The following is a 15,830-nucleotide window of genomic DNA, read 5'->3' as shown; positions in this document are numbered from 1 at the left end:
GAATTTTGACGAAGGGTACATCCAGTTTATCATTCATCAAAAACAAGGCCGATTTATCAAAACCCATTTCTTTTTCTACCACCCCCAACCATATGGGCGCATTAGCAAGTTCAAACCGCACATCTAGTTCTCAATATCATATATAAGCCAATTTTGAAAAAAAATGTATCAATATACACTTTAGATACATCACAATCATGAATATGGTTGAAAAACTAAGCATCTGTTTTGGCATTGATGTCATTGCTCTAGAAAATGGTTAACACATCAGCGTCACGTTGAAGAAAACGATTCTCCAAAAAACATCAATATGTTTGAAATCATTTTTCCATAAAAAATGATACTCCAAGCTACGCCTTAGAAATCGAGAAGGCATAGTTTGGAGAAACGCCAAATTTGACGTTTTCTCATATTGGAGCTCGTTGCTGCCAACAAGAACATAATGTAAACTTCTTATAATGGGCATCAGTGCTAGAAACAGATATGAAACACTACTACCAAACAAAAAGTGTTGTTGCTCCAGGAAACATTCTACCTAGCAACAACGTTTCCAAACCAGAAAAAGGCATCATTTGTGCTTTCAACTCACACATAAGCAGCATTGTTTTCTCTTCAACATCAATGTCAAACATATACTAAAGCAACTTTTGACAAGTCTTTCCACACGGTCTTCTGAGCTTCGACAAATTCAGAAGACAACAAAGCTTCAAATTAAGCTTTTTGATCTTTCTGAGTGACTGTTCATGGATCAGGCTCGGGCTTGACTTTTGCCAAACTTTGAGTAGGGCCCAGCCTCAATCCCAAGCATGATGCAGTGTAAATCAGGCCCAAATCCCAAGCCCATAAACAGGTCTAGTGATATATCCTTTAAATGCATTTTTAAAAACTCGATAGACCGAACCACTTACAAAACAATCTGTCTTTAAAGATAAGACCCAAAAGCTCAACATCTTTTGACCATTTGAACTGATGGATCTTTTTAAAAAGACTTGTCGAACAACACCTAAGATACTCAAACGCTACGCCAAGAAAACTCTAAAACTCCCAAGTCTGAGATTACAATAATAGGGTACATAAAGTTGTAAACATGAGAAACGCGCACTCTTGTAGTTCTATAAGAACACACTTGGGAAATGTTGCAAAGATATAGAACTAAAAATGTGCATCTTAATTCTTAGGAAAATGGAAAATGTTCTTGTTAATATTCATAAATATATAAACATCGAAAAAATCAATAACCAATTAATTATTTTTAGTCTTTTGATAGATCAGGTATAAAAAGAAAAAATGCCTAGAAGTTAAAATTCCATACCCATACAATTATGACAAATAAAAGTTCAGAGATTAACCTTCTTTTGGTCAAAAGAATAGAGAAAACTCTAATCGGGAATAGTCTATCCTTCAAATTGTTTGTTAGGAGCTGTGGCTGTTGACTCTGAAAACCCTATTTTTTTTATAAGAAAAAACTCTATTGCTATTCCGTGAGTATAATGAAGGAATTGGTAACAAATATCGGGATTTGGATCAAGGCAAATTGCAAGAACAAAAGGGGACTCGAAATAAGATTGCCAACAGAAAAAGGACTACGACAATCTCACGCAAACCGAAGGAAAGAGCAAAAACAGATGAATTATGCAAAGAATGGGCAGAACCCAGTTTATATTTACATAGAAGAGAACTATTACTGCACATAATCACAAGGTATTACATGAATGAATAGGTTCACTCTCTATTTCTCTCTTTTCCTCTATGTGCCATTCACCTACTTTCTCAGAATATAAAAAAAAAAGAGGTAAAGGGGAAAAATGCAACAAAATAATAATAATAAAAAAAAAAAAACCTTGCATGAAACGATACCTGGTTAATTAGTATCATCATCATGACTGCCAAAACAGGTCCGGGTTGTTACTATACACCGAACGGTCATGTATCTCTAGATTAGCGACATGCCAATCGATGAGTCGTGCCTGGACACATTTACACAGCACCAGTCCAGTAGGAAGCATCCACCATCCACTTTCATCCCTGCACCGGCACAAAAAACGCACATACCAAGGCATGTAAATCAGTGTCAAGAGATTTTGCCGAACTAATTATTCTACCAGGGAGTCTGAAAATCAAAATCATTAGGAGATAATATCCTCACATGCTAAAATTCCAGGGCTGAAAGTTTGGATGTCTTCTACTTGACGACGATTGGGTCTTATAATGGACAAATCCACAAATGAAGGCAACCACCTATTACAACATGTATTTGCAACACATGAGAATCTTGAAGTTTACATATAGTATTATAATACTACATGAAAACCTAACAAAATTACATGTATTTGTACATGCATATATATACGAGTGAGGGAGAGGATGCGAACTAGCTGACATGGAGTTAATCAAGAAAACTTACAACATTAATCAAGGATGTAATATTCCACAAAGCATATACACGTGCAAGACCTGCTGACCGCCTAGGACCATGACTGAATAAAGCATTGATACCAGCAGGAAATGGAAATAGAATCCCAAGAGGAAGAACAAACAACACTAAAAGGAAGTCCACCAGTGAAATAGAGTACAATTGGAGCAGAGTAAGCAACACTAAGCTAAAATCTCCTAAAAGAAGTATTGATATGATCAAACCAACAAGGTCCTGCAATGATATAAAAGTGATGTAAGAAAATATAAACTTAGAGAAAAAACAAAATTGCATCCTACTGAAAGGGAAGAAAAAGACAAAAAAAAAAAAAAAACTCATACTTAAAAGCATCAAAGTCTACCTGGTGGCCAACAGGTTTTGTATTATGCACTATAAAAGAGAAGGGGTAAAAAATATCTTTCTTCTCTTCAAGCATTCTAATGCTACAAGTACTCAAAATCCCTCCACATAACCTTTTATGTATCATAATATTTTCATTGCTTCGCATACGTCTTGGCAGACAGTCTCCATGAACACCATATGCACTGCAACAAACAGCTAAATATTTTAAGGCAAAAGTAATATGAAAGGGACCAAAACAACTCGTTAGAAGTAGCATTGCAAAAACTTTTACCATGATTGTTGCTGAGTTCTCACTGCTCCATCTACAAGTTCAGCAGGCACCATCTCAGGTTCTTCTTCAACAGCATATACCACAAGTCCAAACTGGAAATAACCACAAGTTGTAGCCTGAAACCATGCAAGGTCAATCCGAATACCATGGATGCTCAAAGCAGGATTTGCATGTGTTTCAAGCCAGCTGAGGACAGGTAAAAATGTTGTCCTCAGGCGTCCACGGCGAACTAAGCGCAGATGAGCATTTAAACCAGCCACCAACCGATACCAAATTGTAGGTGGGACAGCCTGCAAAGCAAATCAGAAACACAACAAGCAAATACCTTTTCTCAAATGGTAGTACTTGAAAAAAGCAAACAGAAACAAAGGGCAATCACTTGACCTTATAAAGGAATTCCTTAAAACAGTGCCAGGAAAAAGTAAAAGAAACAAAAGAAAAAAAACAAAAACCTACTTGACTCATAAGACTAGTCAGAACGTTATCACTTTGAAGTGAGAAAGGAGCCATGTAACTTCCATCACCCCCAAAAACAATGGACATTGGAAATCTTTGATGAAGACGAGGAGGAAGATCAGTTCTCTTTTCATCTCCACCAAGAAAAAAGTCCACGTATGCAAGCATTAAATCAGAAGTTGCAGCAACCTGTAGGACATCAATTCCAGCACAAAAAGCTGTTGAATACTATTGGGTAAAACAGGAAAAACATCATATAAGGCAACAAATATATAGGTCAGAGCAAATATCACTATGCAAACGAATGAGACTGAGAAGTTGGAGTACAAATGGGGAAACAGCATGGAGTGTGTTGCCTCCTGCTGTGTTCTGGTGCATTTGGAGTGAGGAATAAACAAATTTTAAAAAATAAAATGTGTTTGGAGGAACTGGTACAAAGAAAATGATAGGCTTTTTACATTCACGGTTGGCAGTCTACAAGGTATTTAAGAGAGCTCTGTATAATTCCCTTTTTGATAAAAACATCTTTTCAAGTAGGTAAGAGTTTCTTTTTCAAACATTTTGTTACATTCCCATTGTAAAGTTTTTTGTATACATGCGTTCTAATGTACATTGATTTTTCTATCAATACAGTATCTTACACCATTCAGAAAACAAAAAATAATGCAAATGAATGATACAAACAAGGTAGGCTATTTTTACAGCTAAAGGAGCTCTTTTCTTGCTGAATATAATTTTATCAACTGAAACGGTGATTGCAGAGATCTATTTTTGCCATTTTTGATTGCTTGATATTGTTGGAAGTATGAAATGTCGATGGGCTCAACATAAGAGGTGTCTAATTCTTTTGTTTTCATCTTTATGTATATGTTTATGTCAAACTTCATGTCTTTTTTGTACTCTAAATACATTATGAATCAAGATATTAGAAAATTGTTCCTGAGGTTATTTTTTAATAGTTTGACTTATTATAACTTTTTCATTACAATAACCCAAAAATAAATATATGCCCCCACCCCCCCAAGAGAAAATTCTTTGCTCTGCCACTCGGTGTATGTATGTAATAGAGAAGGGTTGAAGCAAAAGGTTAACTAATTCTCTACTAATTGGTGATATAGAGAAACTGGCCAACAATTTCCTGTGAGAATTGAAATTGTTGGTGAATGCATGGATATGGTTATGAAGGGCCCATGAAAGATCTGGAAAAAACTTAATACTAAATAAAGATGTAACTTAGTTGGAGAAGGTATCAATTATGCACCATAAGTTACTGTACATGCAAAAAGAACATCATGATATCAATATCCACAACTTAATAGATACAAATACACCAGTTTCTTGGAAATGAACCTTAAGCCCTTCATAGAGAGCACGTGAACGGCAAGAACGTAAACAAGCATGGTCATATTCTGATCGGACAAATTCACGCAACCGTTGTAGTTTCTTTTTACGACGCCATTGCTGCCATGACCATGCAAGAGGATATACAAGAAGAGATAAAATGCTATAGACAGCTCCTTCCCACCACTGGTAAGCAGCCAAGGCGTTAATATCATCAACAAATCTGTTGAATGCATCCTCGTATCTGTCATGCCAAATAAGTAGAAAAGCCCTCAGCTGTTTAAATTAATATATATATATATATATATATCATTGCTTAAGTATGAATAAGGAAACAAAATCACTGTAACTGTGGGGCTCCTAGTTGAACAGGAGAGAAAACTGTTTAGAATTGAAAAATAATATCGGCATCAAACGTATAACTTATATGATTATTATTGTCCAAAGAGACTTACACAATCTCCATTACTTGTTCTGGAGGAGAGTGAGGAAGATGCCACGGTTCACTAAAAGTATTGGGTCCCATAAAATACATTCTATGGACATGAGATTGAGACTCTTCAGCTCTATTAGTTTCCAGAACCTGAAAGGAAAGAGGAATTCTATCAACTTCCAAATGAAAAAAAAAAAAAAAGCAGAACTAAGCAAAATGAAATTACAGGAGTCCTAATGATGAAGTATTGACAGTGCAAGGATGTTAATTGGAGAGAACACCTCATTCAGTGACTCCAGGAAAGGGAAGGAGTGATCAATTTGAGAGCCCTGCTGAGTGGGAGCTGGACCTGGCAATTCATCAGTACCAACAAACTTCATCCGTGCAACACTAAGCACCAGAGCTAACAAGATAAGGAGACCCAAGAGAAGAAGGCCAAATAACCATGGCCCACCAAAGGTGTAAATCAACTCTTCAAGAGCTGTGTAACAGTGAGGCATGTGATATCTGTCAGAAATGCATTTGTAAGGGCATGGAGTTTCAGCAACGCCACCTGTTAAAGAAAACAGCCGAGCTTAGGAGAAAATTTACTAAAAGAAAATAGTTGCCTCTGAAAGAATTAAATGAAAGGAGAAAGGGAAATTTACAGAACCAGGTTAACTACTTGGCCATCCACATTATTCAGTAAAAAGCGTGACAGTTCAGCAAGAAAACACAAACAAACATAAATTTTCACGGATACCTCGAACATTTATGTAGATGGCACGATGTGGAAGCTCATAAGGTGGGCATTGATGACAAAGGGCTTTATCAGAACCACTAACATTCTTGAAAGTGCCAGCTGGACATTCCTGCAGGAATACAGTTCACTCGTGCTAAAGGAATTTCAACAATAAAAGATATCTGAACTACAAGCAGCTATCTAATAGAAATGCCTCAAGCAAAAAAATAATTGCTAACACTGCCAACTCAAAGCTTTAAAAAACTGAATATCAGAAAGATCTCAATGACTAATGAATTATAGGCTTCCAATGGAGTCTTGGATTACTAAACAACCTAAACCATTTTACTGATTAAAGGTTCTTGTATAGTAACAACTCTATTTCCCTCTCTTTCTTTTAATGAAATCTGTTACCTTCTCAAAAAAAAGAAAAGAAAAAAAAAACTGTATTTCCATATTATGATCTTTTTAAGAGCAAAGGTAAAGTATATTTATATTGATGTAAAAGGTCCTTTGTACAATGAGAAGCTGTACACACCAAAACAGAAGGAAAATCTTGAAAGAGAATTTCCAGTATTTCAACTGGATAACATGCAGAGTCAATCCTGGAGTTCTAAGGTGGTTTATAGCAGGAGCTAGACTAAATAGAAAGGTTCTTTTTTGTTTTTTTATCAATAACTCAACCTTTTAATAATTAATATAATGGAAGATAGAATACATTAAATACAGTCGGCAGTGAGAGATAAAATCCCTTATCTCTCCCCCTACAAACAGGTCCCTTACAGTTGTTCCCAGAGAAGTAAATCTCTCTCCACCCCTTGTTTAGCTAAGACATTTACTACAGAATTAGCAGATCACCAGTATTTCCATATCTCTGGTTAGGCACCTGATCTTCTTCCTTTCATTGTCGAAAACCAACAGTTCTGATCCCCCACTTTGTAACTAGCAAATCACCAGTTTGGAATCTACTTCCACAAATAGCTTTTGGATGTTCAATTGTTTTTCCTTCTGAATGCCTTCCACTACTGCCAAAACTTCTGCTCTCAGGGAGTTTCCACCAACTGGCCCCGAGAACATAGCGATGAATTTGCCCTCATCTCTAAAAATACCTCAAACACCTGAAGGTCCAGGATTCCCCAAGCTGCTACCATCAAAGTTAAGCTTGATAAAACCTCTGTTTGGAGGTGACCAAGTATGATTTATAATTGTCTTATGGGCTGTAGAGTTTGCTACTTCCTTCCGGCTTCTCATTAGATCATTTGTTGACATATGAGAGAAGGCTGTCAATGATTTCAGCCAATGCACCACTTTAACTTTGATTGTTTCCAAGATATCACTTTTATTTCTTTCTATATCTGTAAAAGCTCTTCCATTTCTTTCTTTCCAAACAGTCCAAAGAACAGCATCTCTAATGCAGTTCCACATTAACCTCCCTCTCTTTGTTCGCCATCCAAAGGTAGTTGTGTCAAATAGGCGTTGAACATCCGCCGGAGGACTCCACCTGCACCCAAGAAGAGAAAAGCACCAATCCCAACTAGAGGTAATGAAAGAACGAGAGAGAAAGTGGTGGAGGCAACTCTCACCATCAGCCTTACACAATACACACCAATGAGAGGATAAACACCAACTTGGCTGCTTTCTTTGGAGTAGATCAAGAGTATTAATCTTTCCATGAACCACTTCCCAACAAAATGCAGCAACTCTAGGTGGAACAGCTTTGCACCACACCTCCTTCGCCATAAAAGGAGGCAGACCACTATAGGATGATTCTAGTAGAGTTTTAAAGGAGGCACATGAGAAGGACCCCGATGGCGTACAAGTCCAAACTTGGCTATCAGGTCTTGAAGGTTTCAATGAAAACTCCTTCCAGTAAATGTAAGAGGCTAAGAAGACACTGAAGTTCTGAGTCTCGGATACCCCACCGGAAACCCAAGTCCCAATTAACCCCATTGAGTGAAGCTAGAGATTGGACAAGGAATGTAGAAACTAGCTCATTTTTTAAGCTTGAGAGGGCAAAGAGAGAGGGAAATTGGCCCTTTAAAGGGGAGTCTCCTAGCCAAGTATGTTCGCAAAATTTAACATTGTTACCATTACAAAGGTTGTATCTGATGGAAGGAAGGAAGAGAAGTAGGACTGCACTAATGGCTTCCCAAGGTGAGGATGGATTTCATTTGCCCTAGGCAACACACCAGCATCCCATCCATTATCCAAAAGCCCATGAATACTTACTGTCACCTTTGTCCACAATTTGTCCCTATCTTGAGGCAATCTCCAGAGCCACTTACCTAACAACGCCATGTTCCTTTTTTCTATATTTCCTAATTCCAAGACCCCTGCACACTATTTCCCAGCTTATTCTATGATCTCTCTTTTCCTCCCCTGGCTCCCACAAGAAATCCCTCATTGCCACCTCCAATTTCTTGCTCACACTCACTGGAATTTTGAAGACTGACAAATAGTAGACAGGTAAGTTAGCTAGTGTTGATTTTATCAGCATTATTCTGCCACCTAGAGACAAATCTCCTTTCTTCCAACTAGCTAACTTCCTAGAGAAATTTTCTATCATTGGATTCCAGAATCCAACTTCTTTTGGATTTGCTCCAAGGGGTAAACCCAAATAGGTTAGGGGCCAAGACACAACACTACAGCTAGAATGCTTGCATACTTTGCCATCTCCCCATCATGCATGTTTATTCCAGCTATGCAACTTTTTTTCAAAATTTATCCTTAAGCTTGACAATCTTTCAAACAGTTGCACCGAGAGTTTCAAATTCCTTATCCAATCCAAGTTCTCTCCTTCGCAAAAGAGAAGAGTGTCATCTACAAATTGCAGATGTGTAATTGGTACCTCTTCTCTTCCCACTCTCCAGCCTCTCACTAGCCCTCTTAAGTCTGCCCTCAACAGAATTCTACTCAAAACATCCACCATCAGTGTGAAGAGAAAAGGGGAGAGAGGATCTCACTGAAAAGCAAACTACAACTATGCCATTTACTAATACTGAATATTGGCAAGTCCTTAAACATCCCAGAATCCAATTGCACCACCTCTCTCCAAACCCACAATGTCTCATGATCTCAATAAGGAAAGACCAATCAACTAGATCATAGGCTTTCTCTAAGTCCAGCTTGCAAATTATGCCTTTCTTCCTGGATCTCCTCATATCCTCAACACACTAATTAGCGATTAGGATTTGATTCGTGATTTGCCTCTTCTGAATAAAGGCCCCTTGGTTGGAAGTCACTAAAGAGGGGAGAGCTTCCCAAATTCTTAAAGATAAGACATTTGTTAGGATTTTATACAAACTATTCACTAGGTTGATGGGTCTGAAGTCTTTGGGATGGTTAGCTCCCACCTTTTTAGGGATCAAGGCATTGAAAGTTGAATTCAACCTTGGATTTATTATACCCCTTTCAAAGAACTCCCTAAAAGCCTCAAGTAAATCTTCTTTTTAGCACACCCCAACAATCCTGATAAAATGCCATAGTAAACCCATCTAGCCCTGGAGGTTGGAGCTTTAGCTTTGTCCATGGAAAACACTGCTCTCCTGATCTCCTCCTCCTCAAAGGGTCTTTCCAACCACACTTTCTGCTCAATTGATGCGATTGACCAATCTAAACCCTCAATCCAGAAAGTTGCATCTAAAGGCCTCCTGTAAATTGATTTGAAATGATTCACAAAGGCCTGTGCTATCTCATGCTAATCAGTAATAATTTCATCTCCTATTTCCAGTCTGGAAATGACGTTTTTTCCTTCTCCTTGCATTGGCCATTGCATGAAAGAACTTTGTGTTTCTATCACCCTTTTGAAGCCATTTTACCCTTGATTTTTGCCTCCAGTTAATCTCCTATTTTAGTAAAATGTCTTCCAGTTGACTCTTTAAAGCCTTTCTTAGTTCTCTATCCCTTTCCTCTAGTGTTCCTTGAGATTCTTTGGAATCCACCCCTTCAATTTGATCCACTACTTCCTGTTTTTTGCTTAAAGTCTTTGGAATCCACCCCTTCCTATGGAAAAAACATTCCTTTCCAAATTCACCCTTGGCCTTTCTCCTTCCCACCATTCCTTCACTTTTTGGTGGAAACCTGGATGGGTTAACATGTTTTCAAACCTGAACAGGGCAGGACCTAAACCTCTTAGCTCCTCTTTTGTTTACCCCTTTCCAATGTGCATCTGTTCAACCTTTGGCAATCATTGATTCATTGTTTAGATCTTTAATTATCTCTTGCCCCTTGTTGCGAACATGGAACTTGGTTTCTTCTCCCCTGACCGTTAGTTTCACCCTCCACAAGTGTTCTCGGCTTCATGGTATCACCACTACCTGTGCTTGCATGTTTGGGGTTGTTAATATTGAATTCTTCCCAGGCTTCTGTCTAACCGAAGAGCAACTCAATGTCTAAGTCTTCCAAGTCCGCCCCTTTCTCCCTTACCTCTCCCTCAATGCTCCCAAGAATAGAGTCTTCCTTCGACCAAGAATTTTCACTATCCGAGTCAGCAAGATTTATCCAGTCTTCATCGTCACCTTCAGAGTTCACTGATTTCTCCCTAGAGTATCTAGGATAAGGACGACCCACCTCTAATGATTGAGAGACCTGCCGTAGTTGCCATATCCAGGAGTTTTTCCTCGGAGTAGAACGTGGAATAGCTGATGCAGCAATGTTTGTTTTCAATTAGGAAGAAGATAGACCCAAACGATGGTCTAACACACCTTCAACCCTTTTAGAAGTCACATGCTCACAACTTGTGTGATTTTAATTCTTTGTCTCTTTTGGGTCCACCCATTATGGATCTGGTTTGATGAAGCAGCCAATACTATTTCAGTTTAAGCTTGCCCTTTCTTCTCCACGTGACTTGTCAACAGGATTTTCTGCCTCCAAAATCTTGCTGTCCCTCTTGTGCTTTAAATGTTGACCACCTGTACAAGCAACCATCTGTGCATAGCTTTTAAGATCAACATCCTGTGGGCATAAACCTTTTCAGATTTAGCCATCTGAGCCCCTTGTTTCTTCATTTCAGACCTCTGCAAATCCTTTTTTGTGTAACATAGGTTACCCATCTGTTCATCATCTCACAACCTGCCACGTGCACTACCATCTTCCTGCATAGAGACAGCTTCCCCACCGGAAGCTCCTTCCTTCCACCATCAGGCTTCAAGGGAGGAGGCAATCCCATCAGAGAAAACTTCTATCATTCTTCGTTTCAGACCTCTGCATTTCCTTTTTTGTGTAACATAGGTTACCCATCTGTTCATCATCTCACAACCTGCCACGTGCACTACCATCTTCCTGCACAGAGACAGCTTCCCCACCGGAAGCTCCTTCCTTCCACCATCGGGCTTCAAGGGAGGAGGCAATCCCATCAGAGAAGACTTATATCATTCTTGGTATCAGTTCTGGCTTTGCCCCCACCAGCAGAGGGACAGGTTCCCTTTGAGAGATCTTCTCTGTCAAATCCATATACAGGTAGTTGACTAACAATGAAAATTCAGCTTTCCCCCACAAGGAAGTTTGGTTATCCCATACCTCTAAAGTGGCTTTCCTACTGTCATCTGTGGTGCTTGATAGGTTCCTCACCAGGGATAATTTGGTGAACAGAAACTTGTGTACTCTGTGGGAGAGACAAGAAACTTTCAATCATCTATTCCTGCAATGTACAGTGGCGAATCAGATTTACTCCTATTTCTGTAGCTTGTTTAACCTTTCTTGGTGCTTGCCAGAAAGGATCTCAGACCACTTAAGCTCCTGGAAACTGAAAGGGCTAAATGAGAAAGAAGGAAAGAAAACAATGGAACACCATTCCTGCTGCAGTGTCATGCTGCATTTGGAAGGAAAGAAATCAGAGGAAACCTCAGAATTGAAGCTGTGGATGAATTAATCAAAAAGATAATAGGTTCCATTTATTCCTGGCTGGCTGCAAGCCTGCAACTGATCGATTTAGTAATATTTCCCATCAAAACTATTCTGGTCCTGCCACACTGTTTTTTGTAATTCAGGCAGGACAGGTGCAGAATGAATGTACTTTGCATAGTGGCTTACCATACAATGGTCATACTTGCACATATTTACTTATGAATATGATACTTTAAGCTTTATCTCCAGAAAGAAAAATTAAATAAATAAAGGGATCATTTTTTTGGAGATCAATCTAAAAGGGTTTTCTTTGCACTAGCTACCGCTGGTAGCTGGCTTTAACATCAGTTGTACATGGCATTTTTTCATAATTAATAAAAGTTTCTTGTTTTCTTTTTTGGACAAGTGAAAAATGATTTTATTAGATCCAAAGCATCTGGTCCAGATGGCTTTACAATGGCTTTCTATCAGGATTGTTGGGATGTGGTGAAAGAAGACCTTGTTGGGGTGTTTCAGGAATTTGCAGATAAAAAAACAGTGAGCCCTGGAGTCAATGCTACTTTCCTAGCCCTAATCCCAAAGAAGGCAGATGCAAAGAACCCTTAAGACTAAGCCAATCAGTCTAGTGACAAGCATCTTAAAATCCTAGCTAAAGTGTTGTCATTGAAAATCCGAGTAGTACTGCTTTCTTACAGGGAAGGCAAATAACGGATCAGATCCTAATAGCAAATGAATGCATGGAGGACATGAGAAAGTCAAGAACCCAAGGTTTCATTTGTAAACTAGATTTGGTGAAGGCTTATGATCTTGTGGATTGGAGTTTTTTACAAGAGGTCCTAGGGTGTTGTGGGTTTGGAGCTAGATGGTGCAATTGGGTAAAGGGCTGCATTAGTTCCTGCCATTACTCCGTTTGGGTTAATGGGGTGGTGAAAGACTTTTTCCCAGCTTGTAGAGGCCTTAGACAAGGTAACCCTCTCTCCCCTTTTCTTTTCACCCTAGTTGCAAATGTCCTCGGTGGATTTAATCTCTAAAGCAGATAGGGAAGAGGAAGTTAGAGGCTAGAGGATTGGAAGGAACAATGTCCGGGTAACCCACCTGCAGTTTGCCAGAGATATCATAATTTTTTATGAAGGGTGACAGGCGGGAAGTGAGGAATCTCAAAGCATTGTAACAACACTTTGAGAATGTCTCCAATTTGAAGATAAACCTGGATAAGAGTTGTGTGGTAGGGGTTAATCTGAATGAGAGGACTTCGCAGTCTGTGGCGGATTGTTTAGGTTGTCCCATTTCTTCTTGGCCCTTGCAATATCTAGATCTCCCTCTAGGGGCTAACCCAAAGGAGAGTAGACTTTGGACCCCAATTCTGGAAAAGTTTGAGAAAAGATTAGCTTCTTGGAAAAAGAACTACATTTCCATAGGGGGTCGAGTGACTTTATTGAGAGCTACCCTAGCAAATTTACCGGTCTATTTTCTCTCTATCTTTAGGATTCCTATTAGGGAAGCTAAGAAGTTGGAGAGGATAATGAGATCTTTTATGTGGGAGCCTGGGGAGGAAAAGAAAGATCATCTAATTAATTGGGAAATAGTTTGTAGGAGTAAAGAGGAGGGTGGACTAGGAGTAGGAAGGTTAGCTCTAAAGAATAAAGCTCTCTTAGGGAAGTGGTTGTGGAAGTGGCCTAGAGAAAGGGAGAGGCTGTGGCATGAAGTGATAGTAGTATACATGGCAGACGAGAAAATAGTTGGGATGCGAGTGTATCACGTCAAGCTACGTTGGCATCTCCTTGGAAAGCAATTCAGAGTGTCCTCCCTCAGTTTCTCAACTTGTTCAGGTATGATGTTAACTCTGGTGACTCTATTTTATTTTGGGAAGACACTTGGGTGGGTATTGTTGCCCTTAAGGACAAATTCCTGGCTCTCTATTCCCTTTCCTTTTACAAAGAAAAAACTATTTCTCATTTTCTTCATTCTATTACTTCACCCTCTTCCTTAAGTCGAGACTTTGGTTTTAGGCGAGCTTTGAGGGATGTTGAACTTGGTAGTGCTTCAGAATTGTTGTCGCTTCTTGGCAGTGTCTTTCTGGACCCTCTTCGGTCGGATGTGAGACTATGGTCCCCTCATCCTAAAGGATTTTTCACTTGTGCTTCCTTTTTTAAGTCTCTTTGGCCCTCCATGGGATAGTTGGGTTTCCCTTCTAAGGAGATTTGGTTCAGACATGTTCCTCCTAAAATTATAATTTTCCGATGGGAGGTGTTTTATAAAAAGATCAATACTCTGGATTGCTTGCAGAAGAAAAGGCCTTTCATGTGCTTGTTCCCTAACTGGTGTGTTCTTTGCAGGGCTAGTGGTGAGGATTGCTCCCACCTACTTGTATCTTGTTCCTTTTCTAGTGCTATTTGGAGTTGGATCTTTTCTTTGTTTGGATGCAAGTGGAATTTGTCCTTAGAATTACATCAGTTGTTCGATCCTTCTTTTTTTGTGTGGCCTACAAAAAAAAGGAAAAAACGATGTGGAGATGTATTAGACAGCAGCCCTGTGGACAAGTTGGGAAGAAAGGAATGCTAGGGTGTTCAAAGAAAAGGAAAGAAGCTTACACACTGTTGAGGATTGAATACTAACTAGAGCCATTCATTGGCTAAGAACTTTGGACTTCTTCCATACGTTTTCCTTTGATGACATTTGTTGTAATTGGAAGGCAGTAGCCACTAGCCATACGAGGAGGGACAAGGCAGCTGCAGTGTGGAAGCCTCTGCCTGAAGGTTGTGCAAAGCTGAATTTTGATGGTAGTAGCCAAGGAAACCCAGGCCCTTCGGGGATAGGAGGGGTGCTGAGAGATAGAGAGAGCAACATTTTAGCTTTGTCTTCAAGCCCTGTGGGAATAGGAGACTCAAATAGAGAAGAGATCTTAGTGGCTGTACAAGGCATCCAGGTTGTTGAACGGTTAGGAGTTCAGCACTTGATAGTTGAAGGAGACTCTAAAATTGTTGTGGGATGGCTGACAAAGCCAGCTTCAGCTATGCAGCGATATAGAGATTTATTGAGGAAAGTCAATTGACTCACAAGAAATATGACAGTTACCCCTCTTTGGGTAGAAAGACCAGCAAATTCCTTAGCAGATGGACTAGCTAAGCAAGGGGTTTCAAGGGATCATCTGTTTTGGGCTGCTATGTAATTTTGTTTCTGCTTATCCGGTTCTTAATTGATGTAATACTTTGTTAGAAGAGGTAACAGCTTGTGCCTCTTCATGGGTTTCCTGTATTGCCTTATTTTCTGAATTAATAAAATATTTTCATTCATAAAAAATGATTTTATTAATAAGAAAGGGAGTATACATTCACCCAAAGAGGAAGCACGAGATGTTATCCCCTTAGAGGTGAGAGCATAAAACAAAGTAACAAACTTAACAGAATACAATCATAGTGGCAGAAAATACTCAACCCTGAGACCCCTTTTTTGCCAAAGAATCTGCCATGGCATTTGCTGATCTGCTGACCCACTGATAGGTGACTCTTTGTGAGCTAATTAACTTTCTTAAGAAGATCCTTGTAAGCCCATAGAGAACTGTTTCTGGACTCGACAACCAACCTACTACCACCTTAGAATCTCCCTCAACTATCAGATTTTTACTCCTAAATGGTTTGCAACATGTATTCCTTGCACCGCAGCCAGTACATCAGCCCTTGTTGAATCTCCAACTCCCATTGGTCCCGAGAATAGGGATAGAATGTTTCTATCCTTATCTTTTAAGATCCCACCTATGCCCGAAGGCCCTGGATTGCCTAGACTGCTGCTATCAAAGTTCCGCTTTACCACACCCTCTGTAGGAGGTTTCCACTCTATCTGTAGTCTATTATTTTTTGGGGCTGTGGAGGTCACCTCTGCCCAACTTTTCCAGAGGTCATCAAAAGAATAACCTCTGAACAGATCTAAAGTTTTTAACCAATGAATTGTTCTTGTCATAATGCACTTCTTTGCTTCATCAAAGCTTCTT

At 39.3% G+C, this 15,830-nt stretch overlaps 1 protein-coding gene across 2 annotated transcripts in view; it reads right to left on the bottom strand.

Annotated features, from left to right (window-relative positions):
• Positions 1-1,609: 1,609 nt before the first annotated feature.
• Positions 1,610-15,830, bottom strand: part of LOC148842456 (uncharacterized) — a 47,698-nt gene continuing 33,477 nt past the window's right edge. For both annotated transcript variants that reach the window (XM_088959683.1, XM_088959684.1), the window contains 10 exons: positions 6,020-6,128; positions 5,559-5,830; positions 5,300-5,427; positions 4,854-5,088; positions 3,504-3,692; positions 3,048-3,337; positions 2,775-2,958; positions 2,405-2,647; positions 2,147-2,238; positions 1,610-2,025 (listed from right to left, as the gene is read on the bottom strand). In XM_088959683.1, coding sequence (XP_088815809.1) covers positions 1,878-2,025; positions 2,147-2,238; positions 2,405-2,647; positions 2,775-2,958; positions 3,048-3,337; positions 3,504-3,692; positions 4,854-5,088; positions 5,300-5,427; positions 5,559-5,830; positions 6,020-6,128 — 1,890 coding nt within the window. In that variant the 3' untranslated portion in view covers positions 1,610-1,877. The remainder of the gene's footprint in view (positions 2,026-2,146; positions 2,239-2,404; positions 2,648-2,774; positions 2,959-3,047; positions 3,338-3,503; positions 3,693-4,853; positions 5,089-5,299; positions 5,428-5,558; positions 5,831-6,019; positions 6,129-15,830) is intronic.

The sequence above is a fragment of the Nelumbo lutea genome, chromosome 8 (genome assembly GCF_056320005.1).
Source record: "Nelumbo lutea isolate HS-2025 chromosome 8, American lotus-T2T, whole genome shotgun sequence".
In the NCBI taxonomy this organism is placed as follows: Eukaryota; Viridiplantae; Streptophyta; class Magnoliopsida; order Proteales; family Nelumbonaceae; genus Nelumbo; species Nelumbo lutea.
The sequence above is the reverse complement of the archived record's forward strand: the minus strand, read 5'-3'. Positions and strand labels throughout refer to the sequence as shown.